Source organism: Pipistrellus hanaki, assembly GCF_964339955.1.
Source record: "Pipistrellus hanaki genome assembly, chromosome: 1".
NCBI classification, from domain to species: Eukaryota; Metazoa; Chordata; class Mammalia; order Chiroptera; family Vespertilionidae; genus Pipistrellus; species Pipistrellus hanaki.
In genome coordinates, this window is record NC_140503.1 from 196,345,855 (window position 1) to 196,362,673 (window position 16,819).

At 39.8% G+C, this 16,819-nt stretch overlaps 1 protein-coding gene across 5 annotated transcripts in view; it reads right to left on the bottom strand.

Moving 5' to 3' along the window:
• TBC1D19 (TBC1 domain family member 19) overlaps positions 1-16,819 on the bottom strand; it is an 87,044-nt gene that overhangs the window by 21,380 nt on the left and 48,845 nt on the right. For all 5 annotated transcript variants that reach the window (XM_084890687.1, XM_084890689.1, XM_084890688.1 and 2 more), the window contains 2 exons: positions 7,143-7,227; positions 4,464-4,508 (listed from right to left, as the gene is read on the bottom strand). In XM_084890687.1, coding sequence (XP_084746813.1) covers positions 4,464-4,508; positions 7,143-7,227 — 130 coding nt within the window. The remainder of the gene's footprint in view (positions 1-4,463; positions 4,509-7,142; positions 7,228-16,819) is intronic.

A 16,819-nucleotide genomic window follows, 5' to 3' on the forward strand; every position in this document is an offset into this window, starting at 1 on the left:
CATTCTCAGAGGGTTGGGAAGTGGGGGTAGAATTGCCCTTGGCTGAATTGCCCACTGTTCCAGGGTCTTAAAACTCCTCTACTTAATGTTCCCTGGCAATGAATGACCTTCTCTGTCTTACAGAAACAAATGGCACAGCAGATTGGGAAGTTTGCTTCGGTCTCAGCCAGCACTACGTGTAAGTCTTGCCTTCTTGCTTTTGTTCCTGCTCCTCCATATTCTTCTACCTTCGTTCCCTCATTCATGTGCGAATGGTGATTGACCAGCAACCCCCTGCCACGCATGGCTCCAGGTGCTGGATACCTGGCTGGGACCAGAATTATTCTGGTCCTTGTCCTCTTGGAGCTGACATTAGAGTGTCAGGAGGCTCCTTTCCTGACCGCCTTCCCTAAAATACCCACTGGCCCCCCCGCCCCACTCCCTACCTATAATCAACTGCTTTCCCTTTTTTTGTCCCTGGTTCCCTGACATTATTTTCATGAGCTATTTATTTACTTGTTTACTGTGTCTCCCTCATTAGAATGCAAGCTCCTTAGCAGCAGGCACTTTTACTGTGGGCCCCTCACCTAGAAGAGGGACAGAGCAGTGCATACTTATTAAATGAAGAAATACAGACAAGTTATATGTGTTGAACAAAGAATAGAAACAAGAAAAGTGTATAAAATTCCTGTGCGGCATCTCCCTCAGCTCAGAAATTTTGCTCCCCAGCTGTTTAATGAACGTGCAGCTCCATGGAAACCTGCCCATTGACAAGGCCTCCCATGAGGTGAAGAGGTGACATCTGACACCACTGTGGCCTGTCATGTCCACGTGGGAAAGGGGGTCACAGGTAGCAAATCTCCACCCCCTTTGAGCACCTGCCTGGCCAGGGATGGAGTGTCTGTGAGCTGCAGGCACACCCTTCTGTGTGGGCCACTGAGACCAGGAGAGCAAGGCCAGTTTTGGTGGTGGTGGTGGTGGTGGTGGTGGTGGTGGTGGTGGTGGTGGTGGAGGTGGTGGTGGTGGTGGTGGTAGAAGTGACCTTGAGATTTCAAAGTACTCCTGTCTTTGGCAGAGGTTGAGAAATGTTGGGTGATATAACAACATTGCTGATTATCATCTTGAGTAAAAACTAAAGGGATATCAGACCAACTGGTCTTTGCCTCTTCCTTTTTGGCCACTGTAGACTCAGTGTCCAGAGGAGAGTCCTCCCTGAGTCTGGGAAGGTTCTAAAACCACCCAAGAGAAGAAAGATCCTGAAGAATTGGTATGGGAACAGCTGTGGGGCTACCCCATTAAGCATTAAACTATTTTTATTCCGCATGAAAGTCTTTCTAGAACCTGGTATATACATATTTTACTTTTTTAATATGTTAACCATTTTCTTTTCTTCTAAAAGATGCCGTAACAAACCCAGTGATGCTTTCTGAGGCAATAGGGATGGTGATTAAGAATGCTGTCAAAGAGCTTGGGTTCAGAGCTTGGCACTACCCCTCGCCAGCTGGGCGAGTTAACACTCTGTGCCTCAGCTTTTTTATCTATAAATAGGGATAACAGAAAACATTAGCACCGGCCTCAGATGGTTCTTGTAAGGATTAAATGAATTAATTCATGTAATGGACTTAGCACTCTGCATGGTGTGTAGTATTGCTTGGAAAATGTTAGCTACTGCTGCTGCAACTACTATTACTGCTATTATAGCAATATTTTTTTCTGGGTCCCTTGTGCTCATTATAAATGTCTTAACTTACTATAATATGCTACAACCCAGAGATACCTTTTTAAAGGCACGGAGTTACTGGCTCTCACATAAAACAGTCCTGGACTGACTCACTGCAATGTTCTAACATGCTGTCTTTAGTTTCCTATTTTCCTTTGTAAGGTCTCTGGTTTTTCACTTCTACTATTGTCAGTCATTTCTTCCATCTCTATCAGCCTCTTTCCATGCTTCCATTTTTACAAGGGGGCATAAAAACAGTAAGCCAGGTTGTCAGACCTGTGTGTTAGAAAGAGCTAATATGCTCTAAACTAGGTTGGTAAAGCTCTCCAATGAACAGGCGTAACCTCACTCCACAGACATCTCTTTTGGCTTTTCAGAGGTATTTTATCTCCTGATTTAGACAAATATAAAAAATTATATGAAAATTAAGTGTCTGGTGACATAGATATATGGTTCTATATACATATTAAGATTAAAAAGCCTCTAATTAATCCAAATAAATTATCATTAAACTCTTATTAGAGCTAGATACGAGGGAAACGAAAATGGATGATATACTGGGGAAAAGAAAATGAACGAGCTGGCAGAACTGGAATATATATCATTCATTTTCATTTCCCCAGTATCTAGCTCTAATAAGAGTTTAATGATCATTTATTTGAACTAATTAGTGAGTAAGTCCAAGAAACTTGCAATCCAGAGGGGAGATAAAGCATAAACAAACACTGTCAAGCTAACACAATAAGAGCTACCCAGGCTTTTTACACAGGGCGCTATGGGTGCCCAGAGAAGGCCCTTGGCGACCCTGGGTGCAGGGCAGCTTCCGGAGGAGGAGGTGCTGAGCTGAGACTTGGCAGCCTGCTGAGCAGAGATTGAAGGGACTATTCCAAGCCTGGGAACTGAGGCGGTAACCAGGTAGGAAGCAGCATGGTGCTTTTGTAAGAGTAGGACTGTGTGTGTGTGTGTGTGATTAATAGTTTGATATTGATAAGAAAATGTCCTCATGTGCCATGCCAAGAGGCTTGGACATTACTTATGAAGAGATAAGGCGCCTTTGAGGAACTTCTAAGAAAAAAACAGCCCTTTTCCTTCTAGATGTGTAAAAGGAAAGCATTGTGAAAGCCAGAACAACGCTAGCAAAGGCTGGGAGAAGAGAGGCCAATGGGGTGTCTGTAGCAATTAATGAGCAACAGAGACAGGAAAGCCCCGAGGAGAACAAACAGCAGTGTTGAGAGGAAGTGAGGGGTCCCGTGTAGATTTTGAAGATAAAAGTGGATGATTCTGGTGAATTATCAGATGAGGGGTCCAAGACTGAGAGGAATACTGCCAGGCTTTGGGCTTGAATTAGTGGTTAGATGAGAACCATTAACAGAGAGAAACAGCCGTTCTTTGTTTTGCTTTAAAATTTAATTTTGTTTTTCTCTTTTGAATAGTGGGCATAGGAAGATAAAATAATGAGTTCAGGTTCAGACATGTTTAGTTTGGGTTAGTTATTGTGGAGGGCAGAACTGAAGATATAAATGTTAGAGTGATTAACAAAGAGAGCCAAGAGAGCAGATAAGAAGGCCCTGAACCATGTGAAAAGGAGGGCAGCAGAACCAGGTGGGGTGGGCCCAGAGGTGACACCAGTGCTGAAGGGGGTACAGGAGGGTGGCCAAGCGGGCCTGGGACACACACGGAGAGGTGCAGAGGACAGTGAGTTGTAATGGAGTAGTCAATAAAGAAGCTAAACATGCTGGCAACAGCTGCATTTTCTGAGGACTCACTCCATACCCATGAGGCACTGTGCTGTGCTATACCTTGTACCATTTAGTATCCATACGCTCTACATGGCGAATCTGAAGTTCAGCGAAGTCATGTCACTTACCCAAGGTCACAGGGTGAGCTGGCAGAACTGGGAACTGAACCCAGGTCAGATGGATTACAATCCCATGTTCTTAACTTGGAGCACAAGACCTTCTTCAAGATGCAGCTTAATATTATCATAATGAGGACAGCTATATATTGCTTTTCAAGAAGCATAACTTAAAAACTATTTAACCATCTCAAGTAAATATTTAATATGTAATGAGGCCGTTATACATTTGATCACTTTGTTTAACGAAAGTAGGTTATTTCAGTGAAGTATTTCTTCATAATCTTTTTATTTCGTAAACACTATACTTATCAAATTGTGAGGACATGCCCTAACCGGTTTGTCTTGGTGGATAGAGAGTTTGCCTGTGGAGTGAAGGGTCCTGGGTTCGATTCCGGTCAGGAGCATATACCTTGGTTGCAGGTACATCCCCAGTGGGAGGTGTGTGGGAGGCAGCTGATCAATGTTTCTAACCCTCCATCACTCTCCTTTCCTCTATGTAAAAATATCAATAAAATATATGTATATATTTTAATTGTGAGGATAATAAAGTGCAATACAAGGCAACTTCTCATTAGAGCCCTCCTCCAGTAAAAAAAAAAAAAAAAAAAAAGGGAGCTCCTGGGTGGATTAGTCATGTTCTTCAGAGAAAAACTAGGGGCCCCGGGCTTAGACACCTGTCTACTGAGTTTTCCCACAAATACTACCACTGGTCTCAAGGAAGACCAGAAAGGGTATCATACGCAAACCTGCTACAAACATGGAAAAGCTCATTAAAAGCGGTATCCTGTAGAAAGTATATTTTAGATGATAATTATCAATGTAAAGATAGAGAATAAGAAAGTCATTCTATTATAAAGTTGTAATCTTCCTATTTCCCACTAGAGGAAGCAATAGCATTACTCTTACCATTTGGTGGGTAAAAGACAGCATATTCTTCTATTCCTAGTTTTCCTAGAAGAGAAAGCCATAGAGGGTTTCAGTCTGATTAAATAAGCAAAACAAAAATTAACTCACTTTGTGACTGCACTAATAATTAGTGGAATTTTAAAAAACTACAATAGTAACACTGACAATAGGATGGTGAAGGAGTGGGGTGGGTAGTAGGGGTGGGCCAGTAGGGGTCAATGGGGAAAAAAGAGGGACATATGTTTTACTTTCAACTATAAAGATTAAAAAAATAAAACTACAATAGTAAAATCTCATTTCATTGCATTTTATGATAAGGAATTAATTTGAAAATATGCCAGTCAATCATTGATATTAGCAAATCCTTTCATCAATTGAAATCAACAGTATAAACTTAAGTACAAGGCAAGCCATAAAATAATTAAAAGAACAAATGCTTTCAAGCTTCTTAAGCTCAGAATTGTTTTTGCTAACTAGAAACAACTCTAATCTATTCATTAAAGCAAGCCCTAAGCTTCGCAACGCCTCATTAGTTTACATTTTTATAGAACGTGTTGAAAAGTTAAAAATTAAACTCTTTAACTATATGGTGGTAATACTTTATGAATCCCAAAACAGTTCATATGTTCTAAGAATAAGGCTAAGTATTTGAAATCAAAATTGTCTCAAAAAATTAAAGTATACTCATCATATTCAAATGATTAAAAAAGTCTTTAAAAATAGCTTTTCCTCAAAACTTTTAAGATTCCTGAATATCTTTAGGAAGTTTTTAAGTTTATATTGATAGTTTTTCTAACTCATTGAGTCTATGGAAAAGTCACATGCAATCTTGCTCTAAGCTTTAAGGTAATATTTTTAATTAAATTTAAAACAATTTTTGTTCTTGTTGGGATGGTAGCAAAGAGGAAATGAAGAATAAGAACCATAAGTTAAGGTGGAGATAACAGGACTGATGTGTGTGTAAGGAGAGAACGGAATAAGGAAAAATAGATGATAGGTAGGTAGGTAGATAGGTAGGTAGATAGATAGATGATAGATAGATAGATGATAGATAGATAGATGATAGATAGATAGATAGATAGATAGATAGATAGATAGATAGATAGATAAATGGATAGACAGACAGACAGAGCAGAGCACCTAGGCTAGATGTCAGGAGGCAAACAAATTAAGTAGATAGATAGATAGATAGATAGATAGATGGATAGATAGATAGATGGATAGACAGACAGACAGACAGAGCAGAGCAACTGGGCTAGATGTCAGGAGGCAAACAAAATTAAGTATAAGACCAGTCCCCCAGTCATGTGGCTTATAATCCAGACTGGAACATGAAACATTGAGGATATGTTTGCTAAATTTTCTGGCACAGACTTTAAGTATTATAGAGGTTTAGAGGAGGGAGAAATTGATGATGGATTAATGGCTTGGTGGAATGGCTAGTTCCATGGTCGGCAAATTGCAGCTCTCGAGCCACATGTGGCTCTTTGGCCCCTTGAGTGTGGCTCTTCCACAAAATACCATGGCCTGGATGAGTCTGTTTTGAAGAAGTGGCATTAGAAGAAGTTTAAGTTTAAAAAATTTGGTTCTCACAAGAAATTTCAATCATTATACTGTTGATATTTGGCTCTGTTGACTAATGAGTTTGCCGACCACTGGGCTAGTTCTTCAAGGACATATGATTTTGGAGGAGGAACAGTGGAAATTCTTCCAGATGTGAGGAACATACGGAGGCTAGAATGAACTTGGGGGTCATGTGGGGTAATCAGAAAAGGAACATTAGCTGGGTGAAGACAGGAGCAACTGATGGACGGCCTTAAAACTTGGCTGAGTTTAGAGGTGATTCCATGAGACAACTAAGTTGTACAATCAGGTTTTTAGCACGTGATGTTAAAGAAACAAGCAAACAAAAGGCTTCTGTAAGTTCAAGGTAGGAGCAATGGAACAGAGAGAGTTCCTAGCTTGGGTGGGGGAGCCTGATCCCAGCGTGGGATGGGGCTTGTCCTGGGGCAGGGGTTGGAGAATCAGGCAGATACTCAGACTCAGCAGATACAGGAGAAACCATTTCTTTATGGGACCAGCAGCGGGACCACACAATAGCTTTTAAGTGGTGGGTGTTCACCACTTCACAAAAAGGAGAAGTTGGGAAAGGGTTCCAGGTGAAATGAGTTCAGTTGTCAGGTGATGCAGAATTTTGAAATAGTGATGCTATCTTGTACAGCTAGTGATAAAGAGGAGGAAAAAAAAAAAGCGCTAAGAATTATTGGCATACAAATTATATCAAAATTTTAAGTGTTGTAGAACATTTTGAGAGAAGAAATATAGAAAATTAAAAAAATTAGAAAAGCAAATTCATATGATAAACTTATAAAAGGGAAAATAGAAGTCAAAAGGTAAGACAGAAACAGCAATTGAGAGAGCAGATAGTCTTGCTATGATAATGTAAGTGTTAAAGATTTCCTTGCTCTGGCCAGTGTGGCTCAGTTGGTTGGAGTGTCATCCCACACACTGAAAGGTGGCAGGTTTGATTCCAGTCAGGGCATACACAGAAGTTTCGGGTTCGATCCCTGGTTGGGGTGCATGTGGGAGGCAATGGATCAATGTCTCTCTCTCTCAAAAACTAAACTAAAATAAAATAAAACCATTAAAAATACTTCCTTTATGTTACGAAAATTTTACCTCTTATGTATGATCTTGGTGGTGAAGCACTGTTGTACGCAAAGTGACTCAACACAGATGTATCCCGGGAGAAACAAAGTAAAACCTGGGCATAACAATGGATAAAACAAACAATTAAGCACTGTTTAATTCCTTGCTATTTCCCCATTGGGAGGCATTGAGGTAGAATCTTTCAAGTGCAGTACCATGCTTAGCAATGGGAAGAGCGCCCTCTATTGGTATGTCCACGGTAAGTGTAACTGAGAATGCCAAGTATGATGGCCAATATTCCATCCAAGGATTTCTTACTGATAGCCCCTTAAACTTTAATAATAGCCAAAAATGCAAGTTGCTGACTACCAGTTGATTCTTTTATTGTGTTTTGTAGCTGTAAGTAGAAAAACCTGGGGAAAATTTAACATGAGATATATACGAGGACCTGAGGAACTGCAGTGACATAGAGCAGCATGGCAAGTGCAGGAAACGGGGATTGCTGGAATGCAGCAGCAGGTGGCTGGGCATGTCAGGGTGGGAGGGAAGGCAACTCAAGATATTTCAAAGGGATGGTGGGTGCAGCAGAACAAAAAAACAGCCTAATGCATGTTAGAAGCAGGTAGAAGGTGAGAGTATACCTGAATCAAGAATGTCTATTGGGAGGGGACTGGGTTGCTGACATCAGCCTGGAATTTTGGGGAAAGGGGCCAATCTTCAGGAAGGCAATTAATGACAGGAAATCTGGGTCTTGGTATTAGAAGACCCGGGGTTCAAAAGATGTTACTAAGAAAAGAAATTGGAAATGACTGGAAAAGGCAAGGCCAGTTCACAGAACAGGGACACAGAGTCAGGGCTGGACTAGAGCAGGAGTGAGTAAACAGGGAAAATATGGGCCCAAGACACAAGAAAGGGGTCAGCATTAGAAAAATGATAAATATGAAGACTGCGCAGCTGTCAGGCCTAAGGGTGAAATGTGTACCAACCATTGCCACTGATTAATTTTATTATATTTTTGTTTTATTTTATTTTTTAAAGTATTACATACAATAGTACATATATCTCCTTTTTTCCCCATTGACCTTCCCCCAGCCTCCCCTAACCCCTGTAATTTTACTATATTTTAAAATACTACACAAGCAATATGTGTTTATGATAAAAATAAGAAATACATATAATCAAAATAGGAAAGGCAGTAATAATCCATGCATTAATATTTTATGAATATTCTTTCAGACTCTTTTTATACACACAAATAAAATTTTCAAAAATAGGATTATGATACTGTTCTATAATCTATTTTCTCTCAATAGTATAAAATAAATATTTCCTACCCCATATTTTTAATGTGCAGAATATTCCACTGTATGGATGAACAAGTTTATTTAACCTATCTTTTTTATTGAACATTTAATTATCTCCACTTTCCCCACATTATAAACAATATCACAGTGAACTTCCTTATCCTATATAATAAAGAGGTAATATTCAAATTGATCATCAAACACTCACAGCATGGCTGCCTACGACCAGGCAGACAGAGTTAGTGAGGGATGACCAAACGTCTGAACAAGCAGGCTGCGTGGGGCAACCAGGCTGGCAGGGGGTTAGTGAGGGATGACCAAAAGACTGAACAGCAGGCTGAAGTGAGGGGGGCAGTTAGGAGCGACCAGGCTGGCCACTCAGTGTGTGTGTGTGTGTGTGTGTGTGTGTGTGTGTGTGTGTATGTGTGTGTGTGTATGTATATATGGGGGAAGTGTCCCTCAGCCCAGCCTGCACCCTCTTCAATCTGGGATCCCTCTCACAATCCAGGACTGCTGGCTCCCGACTACTCACCTGCCTGCCTTTCTGATTGTCCCTAACTGCTTCTGCCTGTCAGCCTGATTAATGTCTAACTGCTCCCCTGCCAGCCCAATTTCCCCTAACTGCCCTCCCCTGCAGGCCTGGTCCCCCCCCCAACTGCTCTCCCCTCTGACCTGGTCACCCATAACTGCCCTCCCCTGACAGCCTCATTGCCCCTAACTGCTCCCCGCTTGCTGGTATGGTTTCGCCCACAACTGCCCATCCTGCAGGCCTGGGTCCCCCCAAACTGTCCTCCTCTGCCAGCCCAATTGCCCATAACTGCCCTCCCCTGCTGACCTGGTCACCCCTAACTGCCCTCCCCTGCCAGCCTGGTCCCTCCCAACTGCCTTCCCCTGCAGACTTGGCCACCCACAACTGCCCTCCCCTTCTGACCTTAACTGCCCTCCCCTACCAGCTTCATTGCCCTTAACTGCTCTCCCCTGCAGGCCTGGGTCCCCTCAAACTGCCCTCCTCTGCAGGCCTGATTGCCCCAACTGCCCTCCCCAGTTGGCTATCTTATGGGGGCTATCTTGTGTCCATATGGGGCAGCCATCTTGTGCATTGGAGTGGCGGTCAATTTGCATATTACTCTTTTTATTAGATAAGATATATATATAATTAGAGGCCTGGTGCATGAATTCATGCATGGGTGGGGTCTGGCCAGCCTGGTCAGAGTGAGGGGACATGGGCGGTTGGCTGGCCTGCTTACTGATCAAATTCCTGGTGGAGGGGATAATTTGCATATTAGCCTTTTATTATACAAGATATACACTAAGTGGCCAGATTATTATGCATTCAGAGATCATGATAATCTGATTTATACTGCCTGGCCAGATTATTATGATCTCTGAATGCATAATAATCTGGCCACTCAGTGTATATAGATAGAATAGCCAAGTCAATGGATATATACATTGAAAATGTGATGAATATCTGGCTAATTGACTAAATTCTTTGTTATTAACTACTCAACGTTTTGTTATGTTTACAGTGGAAAGGGGGCTATTGAGTGAGCTCAGTCTCATGTTTCCTGGCTTTCTTTTTTTTATTTTCTGGCTCTTTATTTTCCAATAGAGGCCCGATGCATGAAATTCGTTCCAGAGTGGGCCTTCCTTTCCCTGGCTGCCAGCACCAGCTTCCCTCTCGTACCCGGGACCTACGCTTCCCTCTGGCCCCGGTTTCATCCAGACTGATGCCTGGTCTAATTAGCATTTACCCTTTTATTATTGTAGATTATATATTCTAAATGACTATTGCTCATATTTAAAAGAGTAAATTACTTTAATATTTTATTGGGTAAACAGGTATTTAACTGAATTATCTTATTAGTTCTAATTTCAGTTAATTTCCTTGAATTTTTATATATCTATACTTGATAATTTCTGATATCTGTAACTCTAATTTATTTTTTCTTATCTTATTCATTAGTGAAAAATTTAAAAATGACTCCTGTTTTTTTCATGCTTTAGTGGGGATATCTGTAGTATTCCTACATTAAGTAATATTAACTTACATTAAGATAGCAAATATTGGTTTTATATAAATATTATTTATATGTCAAGAAAATGTATTTCCATTCTAGTGTATAGAGTTAGTAAAAAAAAAAAAAAGGATGCTAGGTTGCATACAATGTGAATACACTCAGCACTGCTAAACTGTACACTTAGAAGTGGTTAAGATAGTAAACTTTATAATGTTTTTTTACCACAATTCTAAAAAAAAAATAGATGCTATTAAATATAGTCTCAAATATGTGTTGGGCATCTATTGACATAATCATACTTTAAAACAGATATAATTGACATATATTAGTTTCAAGTGTACAATATAATGATTCGAAACTTGTATCTATTGTGAGATTATCATATCATGTTTATTTTTAGACCTATAAATGTGATGAGCATTTGCCAATAATTTAGTAAAATAAACTCTTTAAGTTCTAAAATATTCTATATCTAGAAAATATCCCCAAGCCAGTAAATAATATTACCCTCTTCTCTTGGGAGACTTCCCTGTATCACCAAGGTAGGTAGAATAATGCCTTCCTCTCTCCCCAGCCAAGATACACATTTGAATCCCTGGAACCTGAGGATATTGTACCATACATGACAAAAGGAGTTTTGAAGAAGTGATTAAAGTTAATTAGTTCAGAAGATTATCCTGAATTTCTTGCTAGGCCCAATGTAGTAACAAGGATCCTTATCAATAAAAGAGGCAACAGGGCAGAGCCAGGGAGAGATCCGAAGGTGCTGCCTGGCACTTGGAAGATGGAGGGAGGGGCTGCGAGCCAAGGATGCAGGGAAACTTCAGAAGCTGAAAAGGCAAGAGAAGGAATTCTCCTCCAGAGTCTCTTAGGAACACGGCCCTGGCAACCCCTGGGTTAGCCCAGTGAAACTCAGTGCAGACTTCTGCCCTTCAGAACTACAAGAGAATATATTTATTTTGTTTTAAGCCACTAAATTTGTGGTAATTTGTTATAGCAACAATAATTAACTAATACAATTAATAAAATAATTCAACGAGTACAGTGATAACTAATATAATTAAAGTAAAATAATGCAAAAGGAAATTTTACTTACAAATATCTTTCTACTGTTGTCTAGAGAAAAAACAATTCTTAAAGAAATGTTTGTATTAACTGCCCCTTAGCAGGCTGTTGAGAACACAGTCATGTTAGGAGAAATTCTGTGCTGAAATATATCCCTCTGGAGTCCCTTTTGCCCTAGAGAAGACAAGATATCTGAGACTGCCCTACAGAGAATACTGTGCCTGTAAGGTGATAATGCCAGAGGTGGTATATTAGACATTACATATTGGGATGTAAGCAAAGAACTGCCAACTCTCATGATGATGGCATTTTCAGTCAAATGAACTAGAAAGCTTAACTTTGATTACTTACTAATAAATAAAAATTAAACTTTATGAGGATGAGGTTGTACATGGATATGATTTACTTTATTTAGAAGAGCTGTAATAAAATGGACATTTAAGTTCGAACTACGGTTGCAATCGCAGAATCATATCTAAATTGTCCACACACAGCTGCAAAAGATTTATTTGGGCCGATGGCTTTCTTTAGTCCTTTGAAAAAAAAAAAAAAAATATATATATATATATATATATATATATATATATATATATATATGGTGAATGTTTTAAAGAAATAAGTTATTCATGTAATAAAAGGCACATAAGAAAGGATGGAGACTAACTGGAGAGTCAGTTTAATTTACAACTATGAGACAAGTTTTTCATTGTACTGCCCTTGTGTTTTTATCCAAATTTGGAGAACTTCAAATGAGAAATTTTCAAGGACAACTTTTTTAAACACCCTGCCATAATTCACATTTTCATAAACTAAAGAGTACTGGGGCTTACGGGGCTTTGAAACTGAACAGACTGGGGCTGGCCTTGGCAGCTGTGTAAGCTTGGGCTCAGCCTCTGCTTCTCCACCTGTAAAATGGGAATAAAGTTACCTCACAGGGTGTGGTAAGAATTAGTGAATAAAGTATGTGAAGTGTCTGCAGCAGAGTCTGGCACCTAATAAGCACTCTCTAAATGCATGATGAAAATAGTGCTGACAATCTCATTTGCAATGACTGGAAAATATTGGGAGAAAAATAAAAAAGAAAGGCTTTTATTTTTGCTCCAGTTTCGTGCTTAGGCATGGGCTCTCAGATCTTTTTCTTATCACATTTTTATCAAGAAAAATACACTTATAAGTTTTTTCTCTTTTCTGTATCCCTGATTCCAACCTATACAGCTTCCATATGTTTCTAATATTAATTCCTAGATCACCATACCTGGACCTCAGTCATTCTTGATTCTTCAATCTCTCTCCACCTGTATATTTATCCAGCCACCAAAATCCCCCTGGCACTGCTCTGTATTTGATATCTCCCTCCTTCTGTCTTTCCTTCCTACAAGTATTTATTGAACACTTACTATGTGACAGCCACATGTAAAAATACAGCCATAAGTAACAATAACAACAACAACAACAACAACAACAAAACCCCAAATTCCTATCTTCATAGTGATTATGTTTTTATGAAGGGATACAGGATAAAAAGTAAAATGTATTATATGTCATTTGGTGTTCAGTGCCATGGAGAAACATAATGCAGACAAGAGGGATAGTGCATGCATACACGCGCGCGCGCGCACACACACACACACACACACACACACACACACACCCTGTATTTTCCGGCGTATAAGACGACCCCCCAATTTTACAGTTAAAACGTAGGTTTAGGCCTATATTTGCTGTATAAGACTAGCCCCCACTTCCGAGGCAACACCAGTTCTTTTTTTAATAGACCGCCTCTCTGACTCTGGCCAATCTGAGCAGGCTTTTTACTAGAACACAGTGTACATATATCAGTTAGGGAACTGAAACTGGTCAGGCAATCAGCTTACAGCTCCCTGGGAGCAGACAGGTAAGCCTGGAGTTGAAGGGTGAGGTCTACAAAGAGATAGAAAACTGAGAGTTGTCGGTGTATAGGTGGTATCTAAAGCCATGAGAATCACTAAGGGCAAGGACATAAAAACCTAAAGAGATCCAAGGTCTTATCCTTGGGGCACTCCAAAACAGGGCAGGAAGATGAGGAGAAGCCAGCAGAGGTGAATGAATGAGAAGGAAATCTGAAATCATGATGTTCTGGAAGCCACGTGAAGAAATCAAGGAGAATCAAGGAGAGGGTATGATTAATTGAATGACCCAATAGATCAAGTAAGGTCAGAAGTGGGGACGGACTATTGGATTCCGAAATATGAAGAAGTCTCTCATGACCTTTGGTAGAGCCATTGAGGAAAAAAAGAAAAGGAAAGGAAAGGAAATAAGAGAAAAGAAAAGAAAGACAAAACAAGAAAAGAAAGGGAAAGAAAAAAAAAGGGAAAGAAAAGGAAAGGAAAGAAAAATAGAGAAGAGAAAAGAAAGGAAAAGAAAGGACTGCTTTTGGAGGGCTCAAGAGAGAATAGGAGGATGGAAATTGAAAACAGTATCTACGGATTTTTAAAAAGGAGTCGTGCTAAATAAGGAAACAGAGGGTAGGGCAGTAGTTGGAAAGGATCAAGAAAAAATTTTGTTTCACTTTATCTTGCTTTGATTTTCAGATGAGAGTATTAATGGAATATCTGTATACCGAGAGGAGAAATCTGAAGATAGAGAAATCGACAATGGAAAAACTACAATTGCACTGCCTATGAGTACCAAGGGGAGATGAATTTTAGAGTCCAAACGTAGGGACGGGTTTTATCAAACATAAAAGCAAGAACAGTACCTCCATAATAGCAGGGAAAGCTGAGTAGATGCAGGTAGGTGAGTACATGTGGGTTCTCTGTTGAGAGCTTTTATTTTTTTTTCAAAACCAGACATTTCTTACATTTCTATTCCGAAGCCTAAACTGCACTATTCCCAGAATTTACTTCCCCTTTAATTGTGTTTGTATGGAACATTACAAATTACAGAGCCATCAAAATAATTATCAAATTATAACTATGTATTTGCCTTTCCCCTCATTTTCCACTAAAATGTGAGCTTAATCTTCTTATGCAGCATCTAATACAGTATCTGTATCAAAACAGACACTCACTAATTTGTCTAAATGGATACGTGAATAAAGCATATATGCTTGCATCTGGTTCTTCCTTAAACTCCATTCAATGGCATTAAAATATTTGTAACCAAAGCAAACTCTAAATGTCAGAACTACCATTAAGCATATGCAACATAAGCCAAGCATATGACAGAGGATTTGTCATCCAACAGAAAGAGTAAATCCCCTTTACTATAAAGAAATTCTTCCCCATGAATATTTTATACACTTTGGATAAAAAGTTAACTTGCCGATTGTCATGATGTCATTAAGTGTGAAACCTAAAAATGATATTCACAATACCCAATTTACTTCCATGGAATAAGAGGCACGTTCTGTTTGAACTCATTTTAAAACTCTCACATAATTTAGGACTTTCAGCACCAGGAAGTATTCTTAAGAATTTCAAGCAAAATAAAAACTGAACTTTGGAATGATAGAAAGTTGATTTATTACTCAAAATTTTATTTTTATACTAGAGGCCTGGTGCATGTAGGGTCCTCAGCCTGACCTGCAGGATCGGGCCAAAACCAGCTCTATAATATCACCTGAGGGGTTCCAGATTGCGAGAGGAAGCAGGTCAAGCTGAGAGACCCCACCTGTGCACAATCGGTGCCAGGGAAGGACACAGGAGGTTGGCCAGTCAGGGAGGAATTGCAAGAGGGAGGGCTCCAAGGCATGTCTGGCTCATTTCACTCAGTCCTGATCAGCAGGTTGGCCAGTCAGGGAGGAATTGCAAGAGGGAGGGCTCCAAGGCACGTCTGGCTCATTTCACTCAGTCCTGATCAGCTGGACCCCAGCAGCAAGCTAACCTACCAGTCAGAGTGTCTTCCCCCTGGTGGTCAGTACATGTCATAGCGATCAATTTTTCTCTCACATGGATGTTTCTATCTCTCCTTCCTTCCACTCTCTTTAAAAATCAATGGAAAAATATCTTTGGGTGAGGATTAACAAAAAATAAATAATTTGTATACTGGACAGTGTTGATACCTATAAAATTTAGGTAACTACCATGAGACATTCAGGAACAATATCTGTGTATCCTTGTAACACAGGCCAAGATTTTCCTTAGAGGGATTGCTGAATTTTTCTCATCAGTATACAGACACAGCTATGCCACATGCCATCTAATTCTGTAATCTAATCACAAACCCAATAAATAGGTTAGACCATAACATGATCAGAAACATTAAATTCACTCCATTATCACCAACTATTTTCCCACAGAGCACTTTGTTGCTAGGTAGCTCTGCCAAAGGAAAGCTTGTACTTAATTATAAAAAAAAGAAAAAGGCTTTCTTTTGTCTTATCTCACACATATACATACTCACACACACAAGTACATACATATATAAATAATTTTCCTCAGAGACAAACTGGAACTCAATTTTTGATAATCAAATATTATTTTTAATGTGTACAATTGCCTTTTTATTATTTAAAATCAACTTCTCTTCAATAATTCAGATAAATCACTAAAAGTTATTATCATGGAGAGTATGTTTTTAGTAACTATCCACATGAAGAAAATTTAATTCTGCATAATTCCCAAAGACAGAGCTTAGATGGTATAATTATCCTTTTACTTATGTTACAGAGATAAAGATCCACATTAAAGCTTATTTAGTATCATTTCCAGGGCACTATAAGCATCAAAGGCCATGAGATCTGTGACTGAAAAAATTATATAAAATTTAAAATTAATACAATGTAGATTAAAATATTGATAAAAATAAATCACACTCCTATAGTACTTTACTATCTATGACAGTAATTTCTTTAATATCCAATGCTTGACATAACACTTTAGAACAATTTTAAAACATTTTTAATGCCCATGTCTTGTCTCCTTAGTTAGAATAGAATGTAAACCCATAAATCCTATCTAATAAAAGAGTGATATGCAAATTGACCGTCACTCCAAGACACAAGATGGCTGCCCCCATGTGGACACAAGATGGCCACCACAAGGTGGCCTGCAGAGGAGGGCAGTTGTGGGCAGTTAGGGATGACCAGGTCAGCAGAGGAGGGCAGTTAAGGGTGACCAGGCTGCAGGGGAGGGCAGTTGAGGGGGACCAGGCCTGCAGGGGAGGGCAATTGTGGGTGATCAAGCAAGCAGGAAGGGCAGATAGGAGTGACTGGGCTGGCAGAGGATGGCAGTTGGGGAAGACCAGGTTAGCAGGGGAAGGTGTGGGGGTGGGGGGCCAGGCCTGCAGGGGAGGGCAGTTGGGGGTGATCAGGCAAGCAGAGAGGGTAGTTAGGGGT